General features: G+C 45.5%; 2 protein-coding genes across 2 annotated transcripts; both read left to right on the forward strand.

Moving 5' to 3' along the window:
- The first annotated feature begins 3,964 nt into the window (after positions 1-3,964).
- Positions 3,965-7,431, forward strand: LOC136516471 (histone deacetylase 8-like). Its single transcript, XM_066509872.1, has 3 exons — positions 3,965-4,366; positions 4,568-5,148; positions 7,129-7,431. Exons 1-3 carry the CDS (start codon positions 4,078-4,080, stop codon positions 7,429-7,431), a joined length of 1,173 nt encoding a protein of 390 aa, XP_066365969.1. The 5' UTR covers positions 3,965-4,077.
- A 5,233-nt stretch (positions 7,432-12,664) lies between these two features.
- On the forward strand, positions 12,665-15,678 carry LOC136516472 (protein LEAD-SENSITIVE 1-like). The gene is made up of 3 exons (XM_066509873.1): positions 12,665-12,820; positions 12,994-13,067; positions 14,774-15,678. Exons 1-3 carry the CDS (start codon positions 12,801-12,803, stop codon positions 15,496-15,498), a joined length of 819 nt encoding a protein of 272 aa, XP_066365970.1. The 5' UTR covers positions 12,665-12,800; the 3' UTR covers positions 15,499-15,678.
- The last annotated feature ends 5,958 nt before the right edge of the window (positions 15,679-21,636 follow it).

A 21,636-nucleotide genomic window follows, 5' to 3' on the forward strand; every position in this document is an offset into this window, starting at 1 on the left:
TTAGTCTAGTCTAAGGCCACAAAAATTACACTGAGCACATAATAATACAATGAAGCTACGATAAAAATTTTAGGATTAAAGCTATCACCAATTTACCACAAAAATTCCTACAATAATTATCCTAATAATATTAAACACTTTCAAGTGATTTAATAGACCTTAGTACCAACACAGATTTGTATGAACTAACTATACTAACAGGTAGATCATAATTTTAGGAGCCTAGCCAAATTAGTTTAACAATTTTTCAACACCGATACAATTTTATATTAAGTCTACAAGTTTAGCACAAAAATTAAATTAGAAAAGCATTAACCAATTCCTAAGAAAAAGAAAAATGATTTCAGCCACGTGGCCCATTTACACGCGGCTCGCGCGGACATGGCCCACGCGCGAGATGGCCCACGGAGGGGGACGCCCGCACATGATGGAGCTTTTGCAAAAGAGACCTCGATCTTATCCTGAATTACACCTAAACCCACAACACTATTCCTATGTCTCTCTGACGAATTCATTTAACCCCCTAGCTTTACTCAAATTTCCTCATTCATGCCCCGATGACTCTGTGCATGGCGGCGTGGCAGGCGGTGGCACAGGGTGGTAACGCCGACCACTAGAGGCTCACGCAGGCCCAGCTGATGAGCCGACCTCCACCTACGGCCCTAGCGCCTATACTAAGCGGTGGTGAGATGCAGCGGGACACACTGGAGTGGGCGGCAATGGTGCGCGGCCATCCGCGATGGTGGCACAGCCGTTCCGGAGAGCTACGATGCTAATAGAGCAGTAGAGGTAGCGGAGAAGCATCAGGGGCTCACCGCAAACCTAGTCGAGGTGATGGTTCGGTCGAAGGCTACCTGAGCAGGGCTGGCTGCGTGCGACCGAACAGTGCGGTGGTGCACCACGTCGGACATGGCCGAGTCAGTGGCGCTAGGGTAGCCGTAGCGGTAAGGCCAAGGGCGCAGAAGGAAGAGGAGTTCTAGGCTAAGCTAGTTGTGCAGCCGATTTGGCTTTAGGTGGTTGGCTAGAGGGCTGCCATCGACACCTGCCGATCACGGCCTTATCGGCCCGACGGCGAGGAAACGCCCAAATTGGAGATTGGCCGGGCATGATTCAAGGCGGGGTGGGGACAGGCGAATAGGTGACTTAATGGCGGAGCATGAGGCACGACGAATCGAGTCGAGGTGACCTCTCCAAGCCGAATTGGTGAGCGGTGTCAGCCAGTCGGGATGGCAGAGAAGGGATGGGGGCAGGTCAGAGCTCGGCTCGTCCTCGACTTGGTGGGACGTGGGTGGAGCCATCAGTGCGGCACGTGTGCAGCAGCTATGGACAAAATGTGCGCGTCCACAACCGGGCATGGCATGTGCGTCCGCAGTGCCATATATGGAGAGGCTACGGCATCGGCAGCAGAGGCAAGGCCACACGAGTGGTGGCGAGCAGGACAGCAGCAACGTCGCAGCGTGAGGCAGGGAGGACAGCGGCAGCAGCAGTGCGGCGACGGATGGGGCAGCCACGCGGTAGGGTGGCAGCGGCCGAGGGGGGCACAGGGCCAACGGCTGGCCGTGCAGGCGGCCCGCGGCCAGCAGCGGGCGCTGCGCCCAGAGATGGCTAGGCCACGGCCAAGCCAAGGGCGGCCCTGGCCTACCAGCGCGCGGCCACACGCACGCGTGGCTCGGCCGAGCGTGGCAATGGTGAGCGCCGGAACACGATGACCGCGCACTCCAGGCCGAGCGACCAGAGACGTGTTGCGCACGAATTTTAAAGCGTCTACAAAAACTAAACTACTGGAGTTGAAACTAAACCACCTTCACTATGCTAAAGAGGGCCTATTAGGCTACCAACCAGAGCTAAAACATGACACCCCCTATTAACTCAATTTCACAGGTGTAATTTCCAAACATGGTGCTGTCAAACTGTCTTTAGACTTGAGGGATTTTCTAAGTCTTGAGCTAGATTCAATTTCAAGTTCCATTTTTAAGCTTTTAGAAATACTAGCTAGCAATGTTACTTTTCTACAGCAAAAGTTGCATTGTCATCTATAAAGTTTATACTTCAGACCTTATTTAGGTGTCACGCACATGTTCTATAATACTTTTGCTTAATAAAAATTGGTTTTCAACCCTACTTGATATACATGAGCTATTGAATCAACTTTCATTCAACATTTTTATTAGTCATTTTACGTTACAAGAAATTGATCTGCACACTTTATCACATGCTTTATCACATAAACATGATGCTCATGATATGGTTTAGTGGTTTGTTTAGGGTGTCACACCGAGGGTGTTACACTACGTGAGCACGGCCTGGCTCGCCGGGAAGACAGACGTCTGCTGCTGGTCCTCCTCCGGCCAAGGACGCCCATCGGCCCTCCTGCATCTACGGCTGCTGTTGCCGCTGTTGGTGCTCGACGAACGCGGCGACGGCACGGCTCACCGTGTTGGCGTTCCAGACGCGTCCCTCGGCGTGGAGGATGCGGTAGAGCAACGCAGCCGGGAGGGGCGTGTTGGCAGTGGAAGGCAACGCGTCCACAATGGCCTCGAGCAGCGTGCGTAGGTCTACGTCCGCCTGGACGACGGAGCTCGGCGGACGGGCGCCGCGAGAATCTCGGCCAGGACGTGCTCCGCGTAAGCGGTGGCCACGGCGGTCCGGGTCTGCGCGGTGGCACCGCAGTGCCGCGATAACCCTTCGGAACAACGCCGGAGGCAACGTCGTGAGCTCGGCCGCCCACCACCCGGGAGCAGCGCCTCGTAGGACCGCAGCACGTCGGCGGCGCCCGGGAGCGACTGGAGCGTGGCCTGCGCGAGGAAGTCCTCGGCGCGGTGGGCTAGGTTGGGTGCGTCGAGGAACGCCGTGGCAGTAGCGCGCCGCCATCGGGTACAGCGCTGTGGAGATATGCGGCGAGCTGCACCGGTTCGTGTCACAGGGCCGTCGTTGAGCCGCCACCGTGCCGCTCCCGCGTTTCGCCAGCATAGCCGCGCCGCCGTCGCTCCAGCGTGCACGCCCGGGGGCCGCTGCCGCCCTTGCCACGCGCGGCCGCCGCACACCTTCGCGCAGGCCTGCACGCCGCTGTCGGCCCCGAATCAACGGCGAGGCTGCTGCAGAAGAGACTGAGAGAGAGAGAGAGAGAGAGAGAGACCGGGGACGATGGGGCACGGTCTGGTGGCATAGCGCAGTCCCCACACGTCAAATACATGCCACGCCAGCCTAAATGTGGGTTAAGGTCCATTTGGACCTAGATGAGACCTGTAACCAAGTTAAAGGACTCAGAAATACCATTTTGAGATTATAGGGATCTAAATGACATCCCATGCCAAGTTCGAGGACTGCCGGTGAATTTTCCTTGAAAAACATTGTTTGATGGCTGATAAGTTCAGAACAATTTCAAAACCTACCGTAACCATTTTGACATATATTCTGCAAAAAGAAAAGTGCAAGATCCCAACCGCCCAAAATAGCTATAGGTTTTGAATTTCAATTGAAAACGAAGAAAGACTCACAGCAGAACTGCCAGAACAGCTACCAAAGGCCCCTAAAAAAAAGAACAGCTACCAAAGGCCCAATGTACCTACATCTCCCGAGGACAGCGGCACAAATTAGAGGCCATGGGCATGCAAACACAAATTGCGTCTTCGGCCGCGTTTAGTTGCCTGCGGAATCGGCGCCGCCGGAATTTCCCAGCACTGTAGCGCACGGTAGCATTTCGTTTGTGTTTGGTAATAATTATTCAATCGTTGACTAATTAGGCTTAAAACGTTCGTCTCGCAAAGTACGACCAAACTGTGCAATTAGTTTTTGATTTCGTCAACATTTAATACTTCATGTATGTACCGCAAGTTTGATGTAACGAGAAATCTTCTTTTTTATAGTGCCAAAGTTTGGATTTTGGTGGAACTAAACGTGGGCTTCATCTGTTATCATCTCTCTGTTTCAGTGTCTCACTGTCTCTAAATCCGCTCAAAAGAAAAGAAAAAATTGCGATTTTGCTGGGACGCTGAGTCATACTGAGGCGTTGATGGTTGAACAGCAGGCGCCGTCACTGCGAAGCGAAACCCCCCGCGCGGCCGCGCCGAGCCGCCGATGGCGTCCGAATCCTCCCCGCCGCCGGCGGAGGCGCCACCGCCGGGTCCGGGAGACAAGCTGGCGGTGTTCTGGCACGAGGGCATGCTGGCCCACGACGCCGGCCGCGGCGTCTTCGACTCGGGCCGCGACCCGGGATTCCTGGACGTGCTCGACCAGCACCCGGAGAACGCCGACCGCGTCCGCAACATGGTCTCCATCCTCCGTCGCGGGCCCATCGCGCACTTCCTCTCCTGGCACTCGGGCCGCCCCGCCCACGCCTCCGAGCTCCTCTCCTTCCATTCCTCAGGTCAACCCCCAAAGCCGAAATCCCCTCAGACTTTCTTGTAGCTCTTACTACCTGCCCATCGCATTCTGGAATCTTGATTCACTAAATTTGTCTCTTTTCCTGGTGTTTGCATAGTAAAATATACAGCATTTGTAAACGCTGAGCAAAATTCAGTTACCTTCACGGTATATTGGCTAAAATCTTCTTGGGGTTGGTTTGCAGAATACATAGAGCAGCTCGTGCAGGCGAACGCCACCGGAGCCAAGAAGCTGTGTGAGGGCACGTTCTTGAACCCGGGCTCCTGGGGCGCGGCGCTTCTAGCGGCCGGGACCACGCTCTCCGCCGTGAAGCACATACTTGACGGGCATGGGAACCTGGCCTACGCGTTGGTTCGGCCCCCTGGCCACCACGCGCAGCCCGACCATGCCGATGGTTACTGCTTTCTGAACAATGCCGGACTTGCTGTGCAGCTGGCTCTGGATTCCGGCCGTTTAAAGGTTGCCGTTGTGGATATTGATGTACACTACGGGAATGGTACCACGGAGGGCTTCTATCGCACAGACAATGTGTTGACAATGTCTCTTCACATGAGGCATGGTTCTTGGGGGCCATCGCATCCGCAGAGTGGCTCCGTCGATGAGATTGGTGAAGGCAAGGGGCTTGGGTACAATCTCAATATACCTTTGCCTAATGGAAGTGGAGATGCTGGGTATGCATATGCGATGAACGAGTTGGTCGTTCCAGCGATTGATAAGTTTCAGCCTCAGCTATTGGTTCTTGTGATTGGTCAAGATTCTAGCGCGGTAAGTTTAGTTCGCACACTTGTTTTCCTTGCTTCATTACATGTTGTGTCTATTAATCACTTAGAATTCCATGTATTTGTGCGGTCAATCCATTGCTCCAATAGTCAATTTTGCTAGTAAAGATTACATAGCAGCTAGTGGATATGGTTGTTGTTGACAAATAATGGGAGGATGGGTAATATCATAAAGAGGAACAATTGACTCCATTTAACTGGTGCTTTCATTGTGAATTGTGATGCTTAAAATCCGTGGACCAAATAGCCAATAGGTCATATTTCTGGGTGTTACCTTTGCTCCCAGATGTACTTTTAGTGATTTTGATTTGTGAGAAGCACAACCTGTTGTAGGATAAGGTACATTTTAGCAACTAAAATTGATTCCCAGATTTAACAAGTAAAAGACATACAAGAAGCACCAAAAGGTTGCAGTAAACAAGATGAACATTTAATCATCTCATTAGGACAGATTTATGCTACTCACAAAGGCCCTGTTCGCTTCATGGTTGACACAATAAGCAGGTGAATATAACTAGAAAAATGCTACAGGAATGATTCTCTCAGTATGGGTTACCAAACGAATGGCCATCCAAGGCCTAAAAGGCTTTTAGGATCCTTGACTAAGTATGGTAGCATCCATTTTATTCTAGAATTTACTTCAACTAATTCACAGTTGATCAATTACACACAATTATCATGAAGGATACAAATCACCTAGCAATGAGAAAGTGCTAAGGAGATAATGTGACAACATAAATGATCAATGAACAAATTTATTCATGAGTAAACCAGCCTCTACTGGATTCTTAAATAATTGTATGCTGCCATACATGAATGTCACTGAACCCATTCATCATTGAGCATCACATTCAAACCTGCAGTTGCGATTCAGCCTTTAACCAATAATAAAAGCTTGTTCGAAAAAAAAGTGCTAAACAAGAACCTAGCATTAGATATTGCACATATAATAACAGATAGGTGAGTGCAACGCACTTACATAATCCTTGTAGAAACAGGACAGAGAGGCAATGCGCACTTGTGCCTGTCCCAGAAAATTATTCACCCCCTCTATGCCGAGCTAGTACAGGTGTTTTTGGAGATATGGTGCTGCTGTGCCAACTGCAGGGCACACTGCAACTGGTGCCCGAGTAGCAGGAGATTGCTGCTACTCAGAGGGCCCCAAACTGCAGTCTAAAAGTAATAAACAACTGCATTCTGGATTGGATAGCCTCAAATTTGGCTAGGTTCTGTTTACATGATAGAGAACATTGCACTCTGGCAAATTTTGTTGAAGTTGTTCATAATGTCCTTATTCTCTTTTCTTCCTTTCCCTGGGACCAACTATGAAAGAAAGGAAACTAGTGCAAGCTTGATTGGCTCAGCTGAGACCACCGCCTGGACTGGCAGATCCATGTTTCGTAAAGAATATTTCTTGAGTCAATGTCTGGGACTGGGAGCAACCTGTATGCATTCTCATTATTAACTTCGGGCAATCACTCTTCCATGCGTTACTGATAGCACTACTGACTGCACAATTGTTTGATCACAAGGGGAGAGCTGAACAGGCTGCCAAGCCTGAGTTATTATATAGAAGATTCTTTTAGGGTTATTTACTCTGATAAAAATTTAGTAAGATTCTCTGTTTGAGTCTTTATATGATTATTAATCTGACTCAAGTGAATCCATGTTAAAGATTTCTACATAACCCACATTTTAGTTTTGATATAGTATATCCTAGTGAATCCAAACATTATCTTTAGATTTTAGTAGTTATGCCAATATATTTCTTTGGTCATGTACTCATGTGATGCTCTGCTTGAGGACACCTAGTTTCACATTTTCCTCGTCTTTGTTTACCGTCCATCAAAATCCTGTTGGTTGGTGGTGATAATTGCAAACGTTTTTAGAAAGAGAGAAATTTTCTTGGAGACTCTATGACACCTGTTAGACAAACAATAACTACATTATGTTTTGACTTATGCAGTTTGATCCCAATGGAAGACAGTGCTTGACCATGGAAGGCTACAGGAAAATTGGACAAATAATGAGGAGCCTGGCTAATCGACATAGCAATGGGCAGCTATTGGTTGTCCAGGAAGGGGGTTACCACATCACTTATTCAGCATACTGTCTGCATGCTACACTGGAGGGAGTTTTGGATCTGGAAGCCCCGCTGCTTGACGACCCAATCGCTTATTACCCCGAGGATGAGAAATACACTATGAGAGTTGTTGACATGATAAGGAGTTGCTGGAAGGAATCGGTTCCTTTCCTGAAGGAAATTTAGCGAAATCAATCATGTTTTAGACACCCTGATTGAATAGGAAGAACGTCACACGTCTATGTTTTTAGGCCTTCTATCTAAGATTCCCTGATTGGCTGATTCACAAAGACACAACCAATATTGCACAGGATAGCTTAAGAACATTGTTGTTGCTGCTGTTGAGTTTCTGAAATCAGGATCTTGTCAGCCTATTTTAGATAAGCAGCCGATCTTTTCCCTGAAGTGCTCTTGGTGGCAGTAGTAGGAAGGCGGTGCTTGAGAATGACAGAGAGCCACTAGTGGACAAATCTTGATTGGCTAGTGTCCAAGCAAAAAGGGTGATGCTCGCTCCCTACCAGAACTGGAATGTGCTTTTCCATCTGGCTCATCTGATGGTCCAAATTGCAGCATGCCGGGCCAGTCAATTGGAGTGCATGAATGAAAGCATATATCCGCTGGAAGGAAAAGCTCAACGTTGATGCCAAAGCGGAAATGACCTGGAGTAGGGAACGGACCTCCTTGTTTGGCTGGTGGCCAACGTCTTCCTCGCCGTATTGCATCAGATTCTTGCATGTACTTGCTGCCCTGTCTACGTCACCTAGGTTTTTCAGCAATCATATGCCAGAGTCAATTGTCAATAGTACTGAGTATATCTTCCTTTCCCGGTGTTTTGTAGTGAATTCGTGTGGTTAGTCGTGTGCGAACCTATTGTTGGGAGCGAGTATATATAGCTGCTGTTCTTTTGGATTGGAGGTGCACACGACCTGTTTTTGTCGTTACAAGATTACAGCGCAATCTGTGGTAGCCGCCATCTCTTTCGCTGAATCGCTGCTTGTGCCGTGCTGTGCACATGCACAACAGCACTGTCAAGGTAATCTCGCGGCGTGCTTCTTGGTTACGTTGCCCCTGCCGATGTGACGCACATTCGGTGCAGATCCTAGTAAACGGAGTTGTTTTACTCATCGTCATCAGCTTCAAAACCCTCGAACGAGACGCGTTTTTGCCGTGGATCGTCAGCCTTTTTCATGGTCGTATTTGGCTTATAAATCATAATTTATCAGTCAACGAATAGTATTTTTCTCTTACACCCAAACCAGCTAACGATACTTTTAGTCATGGTTTATAAGCCAAATCAGCACAGCCTGCCGACAACGCTTGCGCTGCTGAGTGCTGACCCGACCGCGAGGGCGCGAGCCGGCGACCATAACATCAATCAATCAGCGCTGCTGTTCGGTTCTACAGACATCAGACTACTGGGGCTCTCCACTCCTCCAGGCTCCAGTCCAGAAACCTTCGTCCTTAAGTCTTCATCATGTTACCTATTCCAATGAGCAAGATACGTCATCATTAAGCACCGAGTATTGTTTTTGTTGTTGCAAAACTGTCGTTCTGTTTTAGTGGACAACGTTACTCAAACGAGAGTACCAACAGTATTTTTGAAAAAAAAACATAATAACTGTTTAAAGAAGAGACAGTTTTGCAAATCCGATGTTTTTTTGTACAGTTGACTCCATTTAACTGGTGCTTTCATTGTGATGCTTAAAATCCGTGGACCAAATAGCTAATAGGTCATATTTCCCCAGATGTACTTTTGGTGATTTTGATTTGTGAAGTGCAACCTGTTGTAGGATAAGGCACATTTTAGTAACAATTGATCCCCGGATTTTACAAGTAAAAGACATACAAGAACCACGATAAGATTGCAGACAAGATGAACATTTAGTCAACGCATTAGGACAGATTTATGCTACTCACAAAGTCATAAGCAAACATCATTTTTAATCGACACAATAAGCAGGTGAATATAAAGGGCGTACCTAGTGCAGAGAGCTCCCGCTCTATGCGGGGTCTGGGGAAGGGTGTCAGTGGCAAGCCTTACCCTCGCCTGTGCAATGCGAGGAGACCGCTACTCGAACCCGGGACCTTCCGGTAACTAGAAAAAATGCTACATGAATTATACTCTAATGATTCTCTCAGTATGGGACTACGGGTTACCAAACCAATGGCCATCCAAGGCCTAAAAGGCTTTTAGGATCCTTGACTAAGTGCGGTAGCATCCATTTTATTCCAGAATTTAGCTCAACTAGTTCACAGTTGATCAATTACACACAGTTATCATGAAGTATACAGATCACTTTGCAATGAGAAGTGCTCAATGGAGATAATGTGACAACATAAATGATCAATGAACAAACTTATTCATGAGTAAACCAGCATTTACTAGATTCTTAAATAATTCTATGCTGCCATACATGAATTTCACTGAACCCATATTGATCATTGAGCATCACATTCAAACCTGTAGTTGCAAGTCAGGCTTTAACCAATAATAAGGCTCTTTTTCTTTGAGAAAAAAAGCGCTATACAAGAAACTAACATTAGATATTGCACATATAAGAACAGATAGCTGAGTGCACCACACTTACATAGTCCTTGTAGTTGAAGCAGAGTGACAAAGCACACTTGTGCCTGTCCCAGAAAATTATTTGCTCCCTCTATGCCGCGGTAGTACAGGTGTTTTCTTCGGAGATATGGTGCTGCTGTGCCAACTGCAGGGCACACTGCAACTGGTGCCCGAGTAGTAGATCGTCGCTACTCAGAGGGTCCCAAACTGCAGTTTAAAAGTCATAAACAACTGCAGTCTAGATTAGATAGGCTCAAATTTGGCTAGGTTATGTTTACATGATAGAGAACATTGCTGCTTCATTCACTCCGTGGCAAATTTTGTCAAACTTGTTCATAATGTCCTTATTCTCTTTTCCTCCTTTCCCTGAGACCAACTATGAAAGAAAGGAAACTAGTGCAAGCTTGATTGGCTCTGCCGAGACCACCACCTGGAGCAACCTGTATGCATCCTCATCATTAACTTCGGGCAATCACACTTCCACGCATGACTCATACCATTACTGAGTGCACAATTGTGTGATCACAAGGAGAGGGCTGAACAGGCTGCCAGCCTGAGTTATTATATAAATGATTCTTTTAGGGTTATTTACTCTGATAAAAAGTCAGTAGGATTCTCTGTTTGAGTCTATATTATTATTAATCTGACCCAAGTGAATGCATGTTAAAGATTTCCACATAACCCACATTTTTGTTTTATATATATCTTAGTGAATCCAAACATTATCTTTAGATTTTAGTAGTTATGACAATGAATTTCTTTGGCCATGTGATGCTGTGCTTGAGGACACCTAAGTTCACATTTTCCTCGTCTTTGTTTACTGTCCATTAAAATCCTGTTGGTTGGTGGTGATAATTGCAAACGTTTTTAGAAAGAGACAAATTTCTGTAGACTCTATGACACCTGTTAGATCAACAATAATTACATTATGTTTTGACTTATGCAGTTTGATCCCAATGGAAGACAGTGCTTGACCATGGAAGGCTACAGGAAAATTGGACAAATAATGAGGAGCCTGGCTAATCGACATAGCAGTGGGCAGATATTGGTTGTCCAGGAAGGGGGTTACCACATCACTTATTCAGCATACTGTCTGCATGCTACACTGGAAGGAGTTTTGGATCTGGAAGCCCCGCTGCTTGACGACCCAATCGCTTATTACCCCGAGGATGAGAAATACACTATGAGAGTTGTTGACATGATAAGGAGTTGCTGGAAGGAATCGGTTCCTTTCCTGAAGGAAATTTAGCAGAAATCATGTTTTAGACACCCTGATTGAATTAGGAAGAACGTCACACGTCTATGTTTTTAGGCCTTCTATCTAAGATTCCCTGATTGGCTGATTCACAAAGACACAACCAATATTGCACAGGATAGCTTAAGAACATTGTTGTTGCTGCTGTTGAGTTTCTGAAATCAGGATCTTGTCAGCCTATTTTAGATAAGCAGCCGATCTTTTCCCTGAAGTGCTCTTGGTGGCAGTAGTAGGAAGGCGGTGCTTGAGAATGACAGAGAGCCACTAGTGGACAAATCTTGATTGGCTAGTGTCCAAGCAAAAAGGGTGATGCTCGCTCCCTACCAGAACTGGAATGTGCTTTTCCATCTGGCTCATCTGATGGTCCAAATTGCAGCATGCCGGGCCAGTCAATTGGAGTGCATGAATGAAAGCATATATCCGCTGGAAGGAAAAGCTCAACGTTGATGCCAAAGCGGAAATGACCTGGAGTAGGGAACGGACCTCCTTGTTTGGCTGGTGGCCAACGTCTTCCTCGCCGTATTGCATCAGATTCTTGCATGTACTTGCTGCCCTGTCTACGTCACCTAGGTTTTTCAGCAATCATATGCCAGAGTCAATTGTCAATAGTACTGAGTATATCTTCCTTTCCCGGTGTTTTGTAGTGAATTCGTGTGGTTAGTCGTGTGCGAACCTATTGTTGGGAGCGAGTATATATAGCTGCTGTTCTTTTGGATTGGAGGTGCACACGACCTGTTTTTGTCGTTACAAGATTACAGCGCAATCTGTGTAGCCGCCATCTCTTTCGCTGAATCGCTGCTTGTGCCGTGCTGTGCACATGCACAACAGCACTGTCAAGGTAATCTCGCGGCGTGCTTCTTGGTTACGTTGCCCCTGCCGATGTGACGCACATTCGGTGCAGATCCTAGTAAACGGAGTTGTTTTACTCATCGTCATCAGCTTCAAAACCCTCGAACGAGACGCGTTTTTGCCGTGGATCGTCAGCCTTTTTCATGGTCGTATTTGGCTTATAAATCATAATTTATCAGTCAACGAATAGTATTTTTCTCTTACACCAAACCAGCTAACGATACTTTTAGTCATGGTTTATAAGCCAAATCAGCACAGCCTGCCGACAACGCTTGCGCTGCTGAGTGCTGACCCGACCGCGAGGGCGCGAGCCGGCGACCATAACATCAATCAATCAGCGCTGCTGTTCGGTTCTACAGACATCAGACTACTGGGGCTCTCCACTCCTCCAGGCTCCAGTCCAGAAACCTTCGTCCTTAAGTCTTCATCATGTTACCTATTCCAATGAGCAAGATACGTCATCATTAAGCACCGAGTATTGTTTTTGTTGTTGCAAAACTGTCGTTCTGTTTTAGTGGACAACGTTACTCAAACGAGAGTACCAACAGTATTTTTGAAAAAAAAACATAATAACTGTTTAAAGAAGAGACAGTTTTGCAAATCCGATGTTTTTTTGTGCACTGTCGTCAGTTCTCATCAATCGAACCAAAAACATGCTTTGACAGGCAGCAACGGTTGCGGGCGTGACGCCCGCGTGAGATCAGCGTCTCGTGCATCCTACGTTCCTACGGCCACCGGCTTTCCCCATTTTGTCCTTGACTCAAACGCGCAAGCCACCTCCTCTTCGCTTCCGTCCCTCTCCTCTCCTCTCCTCCCTCTACGCCGCTTCTGCTCGCCGGCCCAAATCGACTCGTCGACCACGCCCGCCGCCAGGCTCCCGTCTCCATGGGTCTCCTCTCAAACAGGTCACCCCTCAGATCCATTCCTTCTCTGGTATTTGTTCCTAGATAGACTCATCCGTATTGGTGGTCAGTCTGATCTCTGCAGTGCGCGGTTATCCTCCCCCCCCCCCCCCCCCCCCCCCCCCCCCCCCCCCCCCCCTTTCTTTTGTGAGAACTTTTTCATTGTGTTGAGATAGGATTGGGAAGGAGAGCCTCAAGGTGGGGGATCACATCTACTCCTGGAGGGCCGCGTGGGTCTACGCGCATCACGGTGAGGTGATTCGTATTGTATTGTATTGTATTGCTTATATTATGCTTACTCCGTTGTATTTAAACTTTGATTGATTGGATGATTGGATCACATTAATTTGCCAAGGTTTTGGGTTCGTGAATTTGCGAAATGGGGACTTGGCTTAAATGTTATGCACCACTCTCATGCTATTCGATATTGTCTAATCTACTTACTTCATGCGTGTCGGTCTCTTCACCGATGTCGGATGTTTTGGGTTAGCAGGGAGGGGATTTCTCTGAACTGATTGGCCCTGAAAATGTTTTTAGGGTAGAGATCTCATTAGCTGCTTGGGGCTTGGATTGATTCCCTAGATATCTTAAATACCAGCACCGTTTGGTGAGCGTATCCACGAACCCTTTGTTTGTGCATCAAATCAGCATGGTTGATTTCTAGATGCTGTCCATGGTCTGCTGTGCCGTTCTTCAAAGTTTGAAGTCCAAACTCAATAGGAGTTTTATGTCAGACCAAACAAGACAGACAAGTTCCATTTGGAACTAGATAGGTCCCCCTAATCTTGTGGAAATTGAATCGAACCATGTGAAATTCTTGGCTTCAAAGGGGGCCCTACCTTAAAGCAATGCAATTGCACGGTAAACAATAGATTGATTATGGAGCCATGGAATACATGTACATATACAGGCAAGGATCATCTAGGTTAGGTTTATAGAAGTATTACCACCGATGGATATACTTGCCTATGGTTAGAAAACCAATCTATCGAAACCATACGGGCTCAAGGCCCAGGTGCAGCTAATAGACTGGGCCAATAAGGCCTAGCCGGTTATCTGTCTAACACCACCACCTACGTCCTCTCTTTTCCCTCTTCTTTTTATTTATCATTTCCCAAAAATTTATCTTTCTTGTTACTGTCAAGCTCTAACGGCTGAGAAAATTTAAATTGTAAATTTTAGGTGAGTGGAGTAGCTTCGAAAGTGCACTGTAAAAGAAGATATTTACAGCTTTTTTATGTTTCTCAAACTAAAAGTTTGTGAATATGTACACAAATCAGTGCATTGTGCATTGGAACTGGACATATCTGACTGGCTTGGTAATAAATGGTTATAATGGCTCTGGAGACACTTTCATTAGTGTGAAGATGAGATCATTTAAGTCCTTCCTTCAAACTGCACCATATGAGATACATATGTGGACAGTTTGTTGGCAATCAAATTGCTTGTCTTTTTCCACGAATCGGCAGGAGAGATGATTATGTTGAGAAGCAATAGATGATCTGGTTACATTTGATATAAAAAAAGATGGACCGCACGGTCCCTAGCCAAATAGAAAAGACCACACTCCATAAACTGAAGGAACAAAAACTGCCTGGGAGGAATGAAATTATGTTTAGTGTATTGCCGTATGCATAGGTGTTTTTGGGTTTAATTGATCACCCTTTTGACAGGCGCTACATGGAAAAAAATGAAATTGTTATTGCAGATTGTATATCTTTGGGTAACCTACTAACCTTGTAGGAAACATTGTAGGTATTTTGTTGGGGGAATTTTCTTATGTATGAATGTTCCCCTTACCTGTTATATGCCACTTCCACTCATTGTGTTACTGACACGGTGATCCAAACACTGAACCTACCTTGTGATGCATTGAGGAATTTTTCAATGCACACAATCCTATGCAATTTGAGGTGCCATTCAAAGTAAATTTGTTTAACCATACATTTCTCACAGGAATATATGTGGGTGATGATAAGGTGATCCATTTTACAAGAAGTGGCCAGGAGGTTGGAACAGGAACTGTCGTTGATATTCTTCTTGTGAGTTCTGCCCCAAAGCGAAGCAACACGCCTTGTCCGGTATGCACCAACGAAATCAGTGACACCAGCACAGAGACAAACGGTGTGGTATCCTCTTGCCTCAGCTGCTTCCTAGCTGGGGGTGCCCTTTACCGTTTCGAGTATGCAGTCAACCCAACGCTCTTCCTTGCCAAAGCACGAGGAGGAACGTGCACCCTCGCGCACTCTGATCCTGACGATACAGTGATTCGCCGTGCCAAGTACTTGCTGAACAATGGTTTCAGGTGCTACAATCTGTTCAAGAGCAACTGCGAGGACTTTGCGATATACTGCAAGACTGGCCTTCTTGTGGCTGAGCGCGGTGTTGTTGGGCAGAGCGGGCAGGCTATCTCCATCATCGGTGGACCTCTTGCCGCAGTGGTCTCAACCCCGTTCCGCTTGGTTACCACAAATATCTATGGAATGGCAGTGATGGCCGTCGGGGTGTACTGTGCAAGCAGGTATGCAGCTGATATTGGCAACCGCCGTGACGTGGTGAAAGTGGAAGTAGAAGACCTGACGGCCGGATTGGCCAGCGGCAGGATACGTGCTGTGGAGAACATCGCTCAGCTGGTGGCTCCGGCGGCAGAAAGCCCAGCCACGGCCACACTGGCTGCTTAATGTAGTATTGTTGTTATGCGTCTGTCAACATGTTTACTATTGCTTTGGTTCATTGTGTTCAGAATCCGCTTAAACTCTGTTGAAGTGAGCTTTCCATTCGGCAATGTCTGTACGAATCTCGATCTTGTATGTGTTGTAAGTGTTATGTTTCAAAGATAAAAATGTGACTGTTGTGCGTCTTGTTGGTAGACTACCGAACTATCAACATGAGTAAATTTGCTCATGAAGTACAAAGATGTTAGTATTGGTAAGGCAATACAAGAAGGTCCGAAGGTAAATTTTATAGCTCCTCTTTTATTAGAACAAAAAAAGGTCTTATATAATTCAACAACTTATAGTTCTTCAATTTGGTTAACTATGTCTTTGAAAACAGGTTTCTGCTCTCGAATCCTTCTTTAAATAAGAAGGATCAACTCTAGATAACCCATTTGGGGAAAGACAATCATAGCTATTAAGAATTAATAAACATGTGCTGATCCTATGAATTGAATTGAATTCCTCTACTTATATCGGCTAGAATTGGGTGGCTGATAAGAATTGTTGATTTTGAAAGTACCTATACGGAGACTAAAGTGAATCTCAGGGGGGATTGTAGAATGATGGAAAATAGTGTGCAGAGGCTTGTCGACAGCAGGGTTAGGTGCAGCAAGCATGGGTGAAAGCATATAATTGCATCAAAATATTATTTCCATATAATTGCGTGGACTGTAAGGTGATACCTGGAGAATATATGGTCGCTCAACACAAGCTGGTGGTGGCTGACTTCCGCTTTTTGGTGCAAGCTCGTGAGAACAAACAAGCTAGGATTGCTAGAACGAAGTGGTGGAAATGAGAAGGGGAGACACCAAAGGTGTTTAAGGAAAAGGTCATTGAAGAGGGCCTTTGGAATGATGAAGGCGATGCAAACAGCATGTGGGAGAAGATGGCAACATATGTTCGGAAGGTTGCTTCAGAAGTGCTTGGAGTGACCAAAGGGAGCGGATGCGAGTCAAAAGACACTTGGTGATGGAATGAAGATGTGCAAAAGGCTATTAAGAAAAAGGAGTGCTATAAGCGCTTGTATCACGACAGGTGTGCAAACAACATAGAGAAGTACAAGGTGACAAAGAAGACTGTAAAATGAGCGGTGAGTGAGGCAAAGGGGCGGACCTATGAGGACCTTTACCGACGTTTGAGTACGAAGGAAGGAGAGAATGACATTTATAGGATGGCTAGGGCTCACGATAGGAAGACAAAGGACTTCAACTAAGTCAAGTGCATAAAGGATGAGAGGGAGTAGCTCTTGGTGAAGGAGGATGAGATCAGACATAGATGGCAAGAATATTTTGATAAATTGTTCAATGGTGAGAACGAGAACACCACCGTTCAGCTGGACGACTCGTTTGATGACACTAACAGGCGCTTTGTGCGGAGGATTCAAGAATCGGAGGTCAGAGAAGCCTTGAAAAGGATGAAAGGGGGCAAAGCGATGAGCCCTGATGGCATCACAATCAAGGTGTGGAGATGTCTCGGGGATATAGCTATAGTATGGCTAACCAAGATGTTCAACAATATCTTTCGATCGAACAAGATGACTGAGGAGTGGAGAAGAAGCACATTGATACCAATCTACAAGAACAAGGGAGATATCCAAAGTTGTACTAATTATCGAGGAATTAAGTTGATGAGCCAAACTATAAAGTTATGGGAGAGTCATCGAGCAGCGCCTGTGAGGAACGACGCAGATATCAACAAATCAATTTAGTTTCATGCCCGGAAGGTCAACCACAGAAGCAATCTTCTTAATAAGACATGTTATGGAGCGGTTTAGAGAGCAGAAGAATGACATCCACTTGGTTTTTATTGATTTGGAGAAGGCTTATGACAAGATACCAAGAAATGTTATGTAGTAGTATTTGGACAAACATAAAGTCTCATCAAAGTACGTGACCCTCATCAAGGACATGTACAACAATGTTGTGACTAGTGTTCGAACAAACAATGGTAACACAGATTACTTCCCAATTAAAATTGGATTTCATCAAGGGTCAGCCTTAAGCCCATATCTCTTTGGCTTGGTTGAAAGCTCTAGTTTGGTTTTGGTGAATTAATGAAACCATAATTGTTAACCTCGTCTATCAAGTGATCATGAGATAGGTAGCACATTCCAAGTGGTGAAGTAAATGAAGATCATGACATGATGATGGCGATGCCATGGTGATGATCAAGTGATTGGACTTGAAAAGAAGAAAGAGAAAAATAAAAGGCTCAAGGCAAAGGTATAAGTTGTAGAAGCCAATTTATTTTTGGTGATCGAGACACTTAGTGAGTGTGATCACATTTAGAATCAATAGCCGTACTATTAAGAGGGGTGAAACTCGTATTGAAATGTGGTTATCAAAGTGCCACTAAATGCTCTAACTCATTGCGTATGCATTTAGGATCCAGTGGAGTGCTAACACCCTTGAAAACATTTTGTGAAAATATGCTAACAGATGTGCACAAGGTGATACACTTGGTGGTTGGTACATTTGAGCAAGGGTTAGAAACTTCACCGGTGGAGTGTCCTCCCGTAGAGTGCGGATAGTCCGACGGTGCCACCGACGCCCTATACAGAAAAGACATGGTTTCATTGAGTGCACCGGACGCTAGTCTCAACTGGACTGGACCATCCAGTCAATGGAAGCTGTGAAGATGCTGGCGTTGGTCTTCGACCGGACGCCAGGTCACTTTGTGACCGGACGCTGGCGGGGTGCGTCCGGTCCTACTGACGTGGTAGTGCACAGAGGAGACAGAGAGTGACCGGACGCTGGGAGAGTCCTGTCGAGCATGACCGGACGTGTCCGGTCGTGAGTGGAGGCTTACTGGAAGTGACTGAATGCTGGGGTCCTGCGTTCGGTCATGATCAAACTGACGCGTCCGGTGGCAGCTGGAGCCTTACTAGAAGTGATCGGACGCTGGGGTCCTGCGTCTGGTCGTGGCACTGTGCTGCGTCCGGTCATCACTTGACCATTGGGATCGGGCGCTCAGTATTTGAAGAGAGGGATGACGTGGTAGCCATCCGTTGACCGGACAACTAGAAGGCTGTGTCCGGTCGATCTGATCGGAGCGTCCGGTCACCCCGAGTTGTGCCCAGTGAAGGGTACAACGGCTCTATTTCGTGGGGGCTTCTATTTAAGCCCCATGGCCGGCTCTAGCTCACTCTTTTAGCCATTGGCATTGACATAGGAACCTTGTGAGCTTAGCCAAAGCCCTCCCATTTATCTCTATCATAGATTCAACATCTTTGTGAGATTGGGAGAGAATCCAAGTGCATTGCTTGAGTGTTTGCATCTAGAGGCACTTGGTGTTCGTGTTTCACTGTGGGATTCGCTTGTTACTCTTGGTGGTTGCCGCCACCTAGACGGCTTAGAGCAGCGAGGATCGTCGAGCGAAGGTTGGTGATTGTCTCTGGCTCCGATCATGGTGATTGTGAGGGGTTCTTGACCTTTCCCCGCCGGAGAGCCAAAAGGTACTCTAGTGAATTGTTCATGGCTTGTGTGATTCTCATCTTGTGTTGGTTGTGCGGCACCCTGTTGAGGGTTGGCGTGTGATACCAATTAGCGCGTGAACCTCCAAGTGAGTGAATCACCACAACGAGGACTAGCTTGCCGGTAAGTAAGTGAACCTCGATAAAAATTATTGTGTCAACATTTGATTCCGAGGTGATTGGTCTTCATTGGTGTTCATTCTTGTGATTGATTGGTTCACTCCTCGACTCGGCGGTATAACCATCTTGCTCACTCTCTTTACATTACCGCAAAACTAGTTATCAAGCTCTTTAGTGTAGCTAGTTGTGAGAGCTTGTTAGTTTGGTTAGTGTGGCTCTTTAGTTAGCCTTTGAGAGCACACTAACTTAGTATAGTGACAGCCATTGTGTGGTTAGAAACTATAGAAACTAGAATTGTGGTAGGTGGCTTGCATTTTTAGTAGGCTAGCGCAACACTTGCTTCGCCTCATAATTGTCTAACCAGTTTGCTAAGTGTTGTTATAGAAATTTTTAATAGGCTATTCACCCCCTCTAGCCATTATGACCTTTCATTGGTAATGGATGAGATTACCAGGAACATTCAAGGGGATATCCCTTGGTGTATGTTGTTCGTTGATGATGTAGTGTTAGTGGACGAAAGCCAGGCGGGAGTAAATATGAAACTAGAGTTATGGTGGTAGATCCTTGAGTCTAAAGGTTTTAGATTGAGCAGAACTAAAACCGAATACATGGGATGCGACTTTGGCGGAGTTGTATAGGAGGAGGGAGATATGAGTTTGGAAGGTCAAGTAATGCCAAAGAAGGATATCTTTCGATATCTGGGATCGATGCTACAGAGAGATGGAGATATTGATGCGGACGTTAGCCATAGAATCAAAGTAGGGTGGATCAAGTGGCGACAAGCTTCTAGCATTCTCTGTGATAAGAGGGTACCACAAAAAGCTAAAAGATAAGTTCTATAGAACAGCGATTAGACCAGCTATATTGTGTGGAGCAGAATATTGGCCTACAAAGATTCGACATGTTCAACAACTGAGTGTTGCAGAAATATGCATGTTACGATGGATTTGCGGTCACACAAGAATGAACCGATTTCGGAACGATGATATACTTGATCGCCTAGAGGTAGCACCAATTGAAGAAAAGCTTGTCCAACATCGGTTGAGGTGGTTTGGCCATATTCAAAGGAGACCTCCAAAGGCACCAGTGCATTGTGAAGTCCTAAGTCAAGCTAATAATATGAGGAGGTAGAGGAAGACTAAAATTGACATGGGGGTGGGCAATAAAAAGAGATTTGAAAGCTTGTAATATACCTAAAGATCTATGTTTGAATAGGAGTACTTGGAAAGCAGCTATTGAAGTGCTTGAACCGTGACTTGGGGTTCTTGGTGGGTTTCAACTCTAACATACCCTAATTTGCTTAAGACTTAAAGGCTATGTTGTTGTTGTTGTTGTAAAATATTATTTCCATTTAACTAGAGAAACAATTATTGTTCTCAGCATAAATTTAACTAAAAATGTGGCAATTTAACTAAAAACGTGGCATAAATTTAACTAAAAAATTCGACATAAATTGATATCAAAACCCGTAAAAAATTATGCACACTTGTAAATTTACAAACACTTTATTTTCATTAAACAAAAAAAAATCACCCCCTCTTACTCTCTCACCTCTCCATGAATGGCTACATATAGATATGGATCTAGATTTACAAATATCTCCATTCATGGACAACCTTGTATAACACTATAAGAAGCAAGAAATCTAAACAAAATAGCTAGATATTGAGGTGGGCCTACTCCATGCAAGTAAGTTGGGCAAAAAAAATCGGCCAAAATTATTAACAAAATGTAAAATTAAGTATGTCTCTTTCCAGACGGAGGCCATAACTAAGCAAAATAAATATATAAGTAGACCTTTAAAAAGACATTTAGATGACATAATCTTATCTTTTAAAGCCAACTCCTTCAAAGTTTCAAAGTGCAAAACCTCCCCCCTCTATTTTTGCAACATTTTCGTCTCCAAGTGAGCTTCCAATGGAGTGATATGTAGAGTTGTTGCGAGGAAGAAGAAAGCTTTTATAGGGAGTAATTTTCATGGGTGGTTCACTAAGAGGACCAGCACTACACATTGTTTTTTAGGGATGCTTCTATTGACACAACCGCCCCTAGAAACAGCCGATTTTTGGGGCTCGTTCTCTTAACAAATCCAACCTTGAACATCTCATTTGAAAGGGCAGCTCTCTTCTCTCCTGCGTGTTCGAGAAAAAAAGGGCAACTCTTTTACAACTGACGCCGCAAAGGCGTGTTGTATTAAATTTTTTTCCTACCTTAATACAAAGACGCGCAAATTTTTTGCGTGATTGAGAAAAAAAAATAATCATCTTGAAAATGGATACATTTATAGGGACAATTTTCTTAACGGATGTGTCCCTTAAAATTAATTTACAGGGGTGGTTCGTGAGTTACAGTGCTCCCGTCCTAGTTATAGGTGGTTTCTTATGTGAACTGTGTCTCTATAATAAATCGGTGCCAATTGTAGAAAAGATATGCGTTGTGTAGTTTAGTATTGTTTTTTAAGATGTGAGAAGCTGCTTCAGTGCTTCTCCTGCTTAATTATTAATGTAACT

The sequence above is a fragment of the Miscanthus floridulus genome, chromosome 17 (assembly GCF_019320115.1).
Source record: "Miscanthus floridulus cultivar M001 chromosome 17, ASM1932011v1, whole genome shotgun sequence".
Classification (NCBI taxonomy): domain Eukaryota; kingdom Viridiplantae; phylum Streptophyta; class Magnoliopsida; order Poales; family Poaceae; genus Miscanthus; species Miscanthus floridulus.

Excerpts from the sequence above, each read along its gene's own strand:
- LOC136516471 (XM_066509872.1), top strand. The coding sequence starts at position 4,078 with ATGGCGTCCGAATCCTCCCCGCCGCCGGCGGAGGCGCCACCGCCGGGT. Across the intron at positions 4,367-4,567 it reads CCTCTCCTTCCATTCCTCAG|AATACATAGAGCAGCTCGTG; the intron begins GTCAACCCCCAA and ends GTTGGTTTGCAG. Across the intron at positions 5,149-7,128 it reads TTGGTCAAGATTCTAGCGCG|TTTGATCCCAATGGAAGACA; the intron begins GTAAGTTTAGTT and ends TGACTTATGCAG.
- LOC136516472 (XM_066509873.1), top strand. The coding sequence starts at position 12,801 with ATGGGTCTCCTCTCAAACAG. Across the intron at positions 12,821-12,993 it reads ATGGGTCTCCTCTCAAACAG|GATTGGGAAGGAGAGCCTCA; the intron begins GTCACCCCTCAG and ends GTGTTGAGATAG. Across the intron at positions 13,068-14,773 it reads GTGGGTCTACGCGCATCACG|GAATATATGTGGGTGATGAT; the intron begins GTGAGGTGATTC and ends CATTTCTCACAG.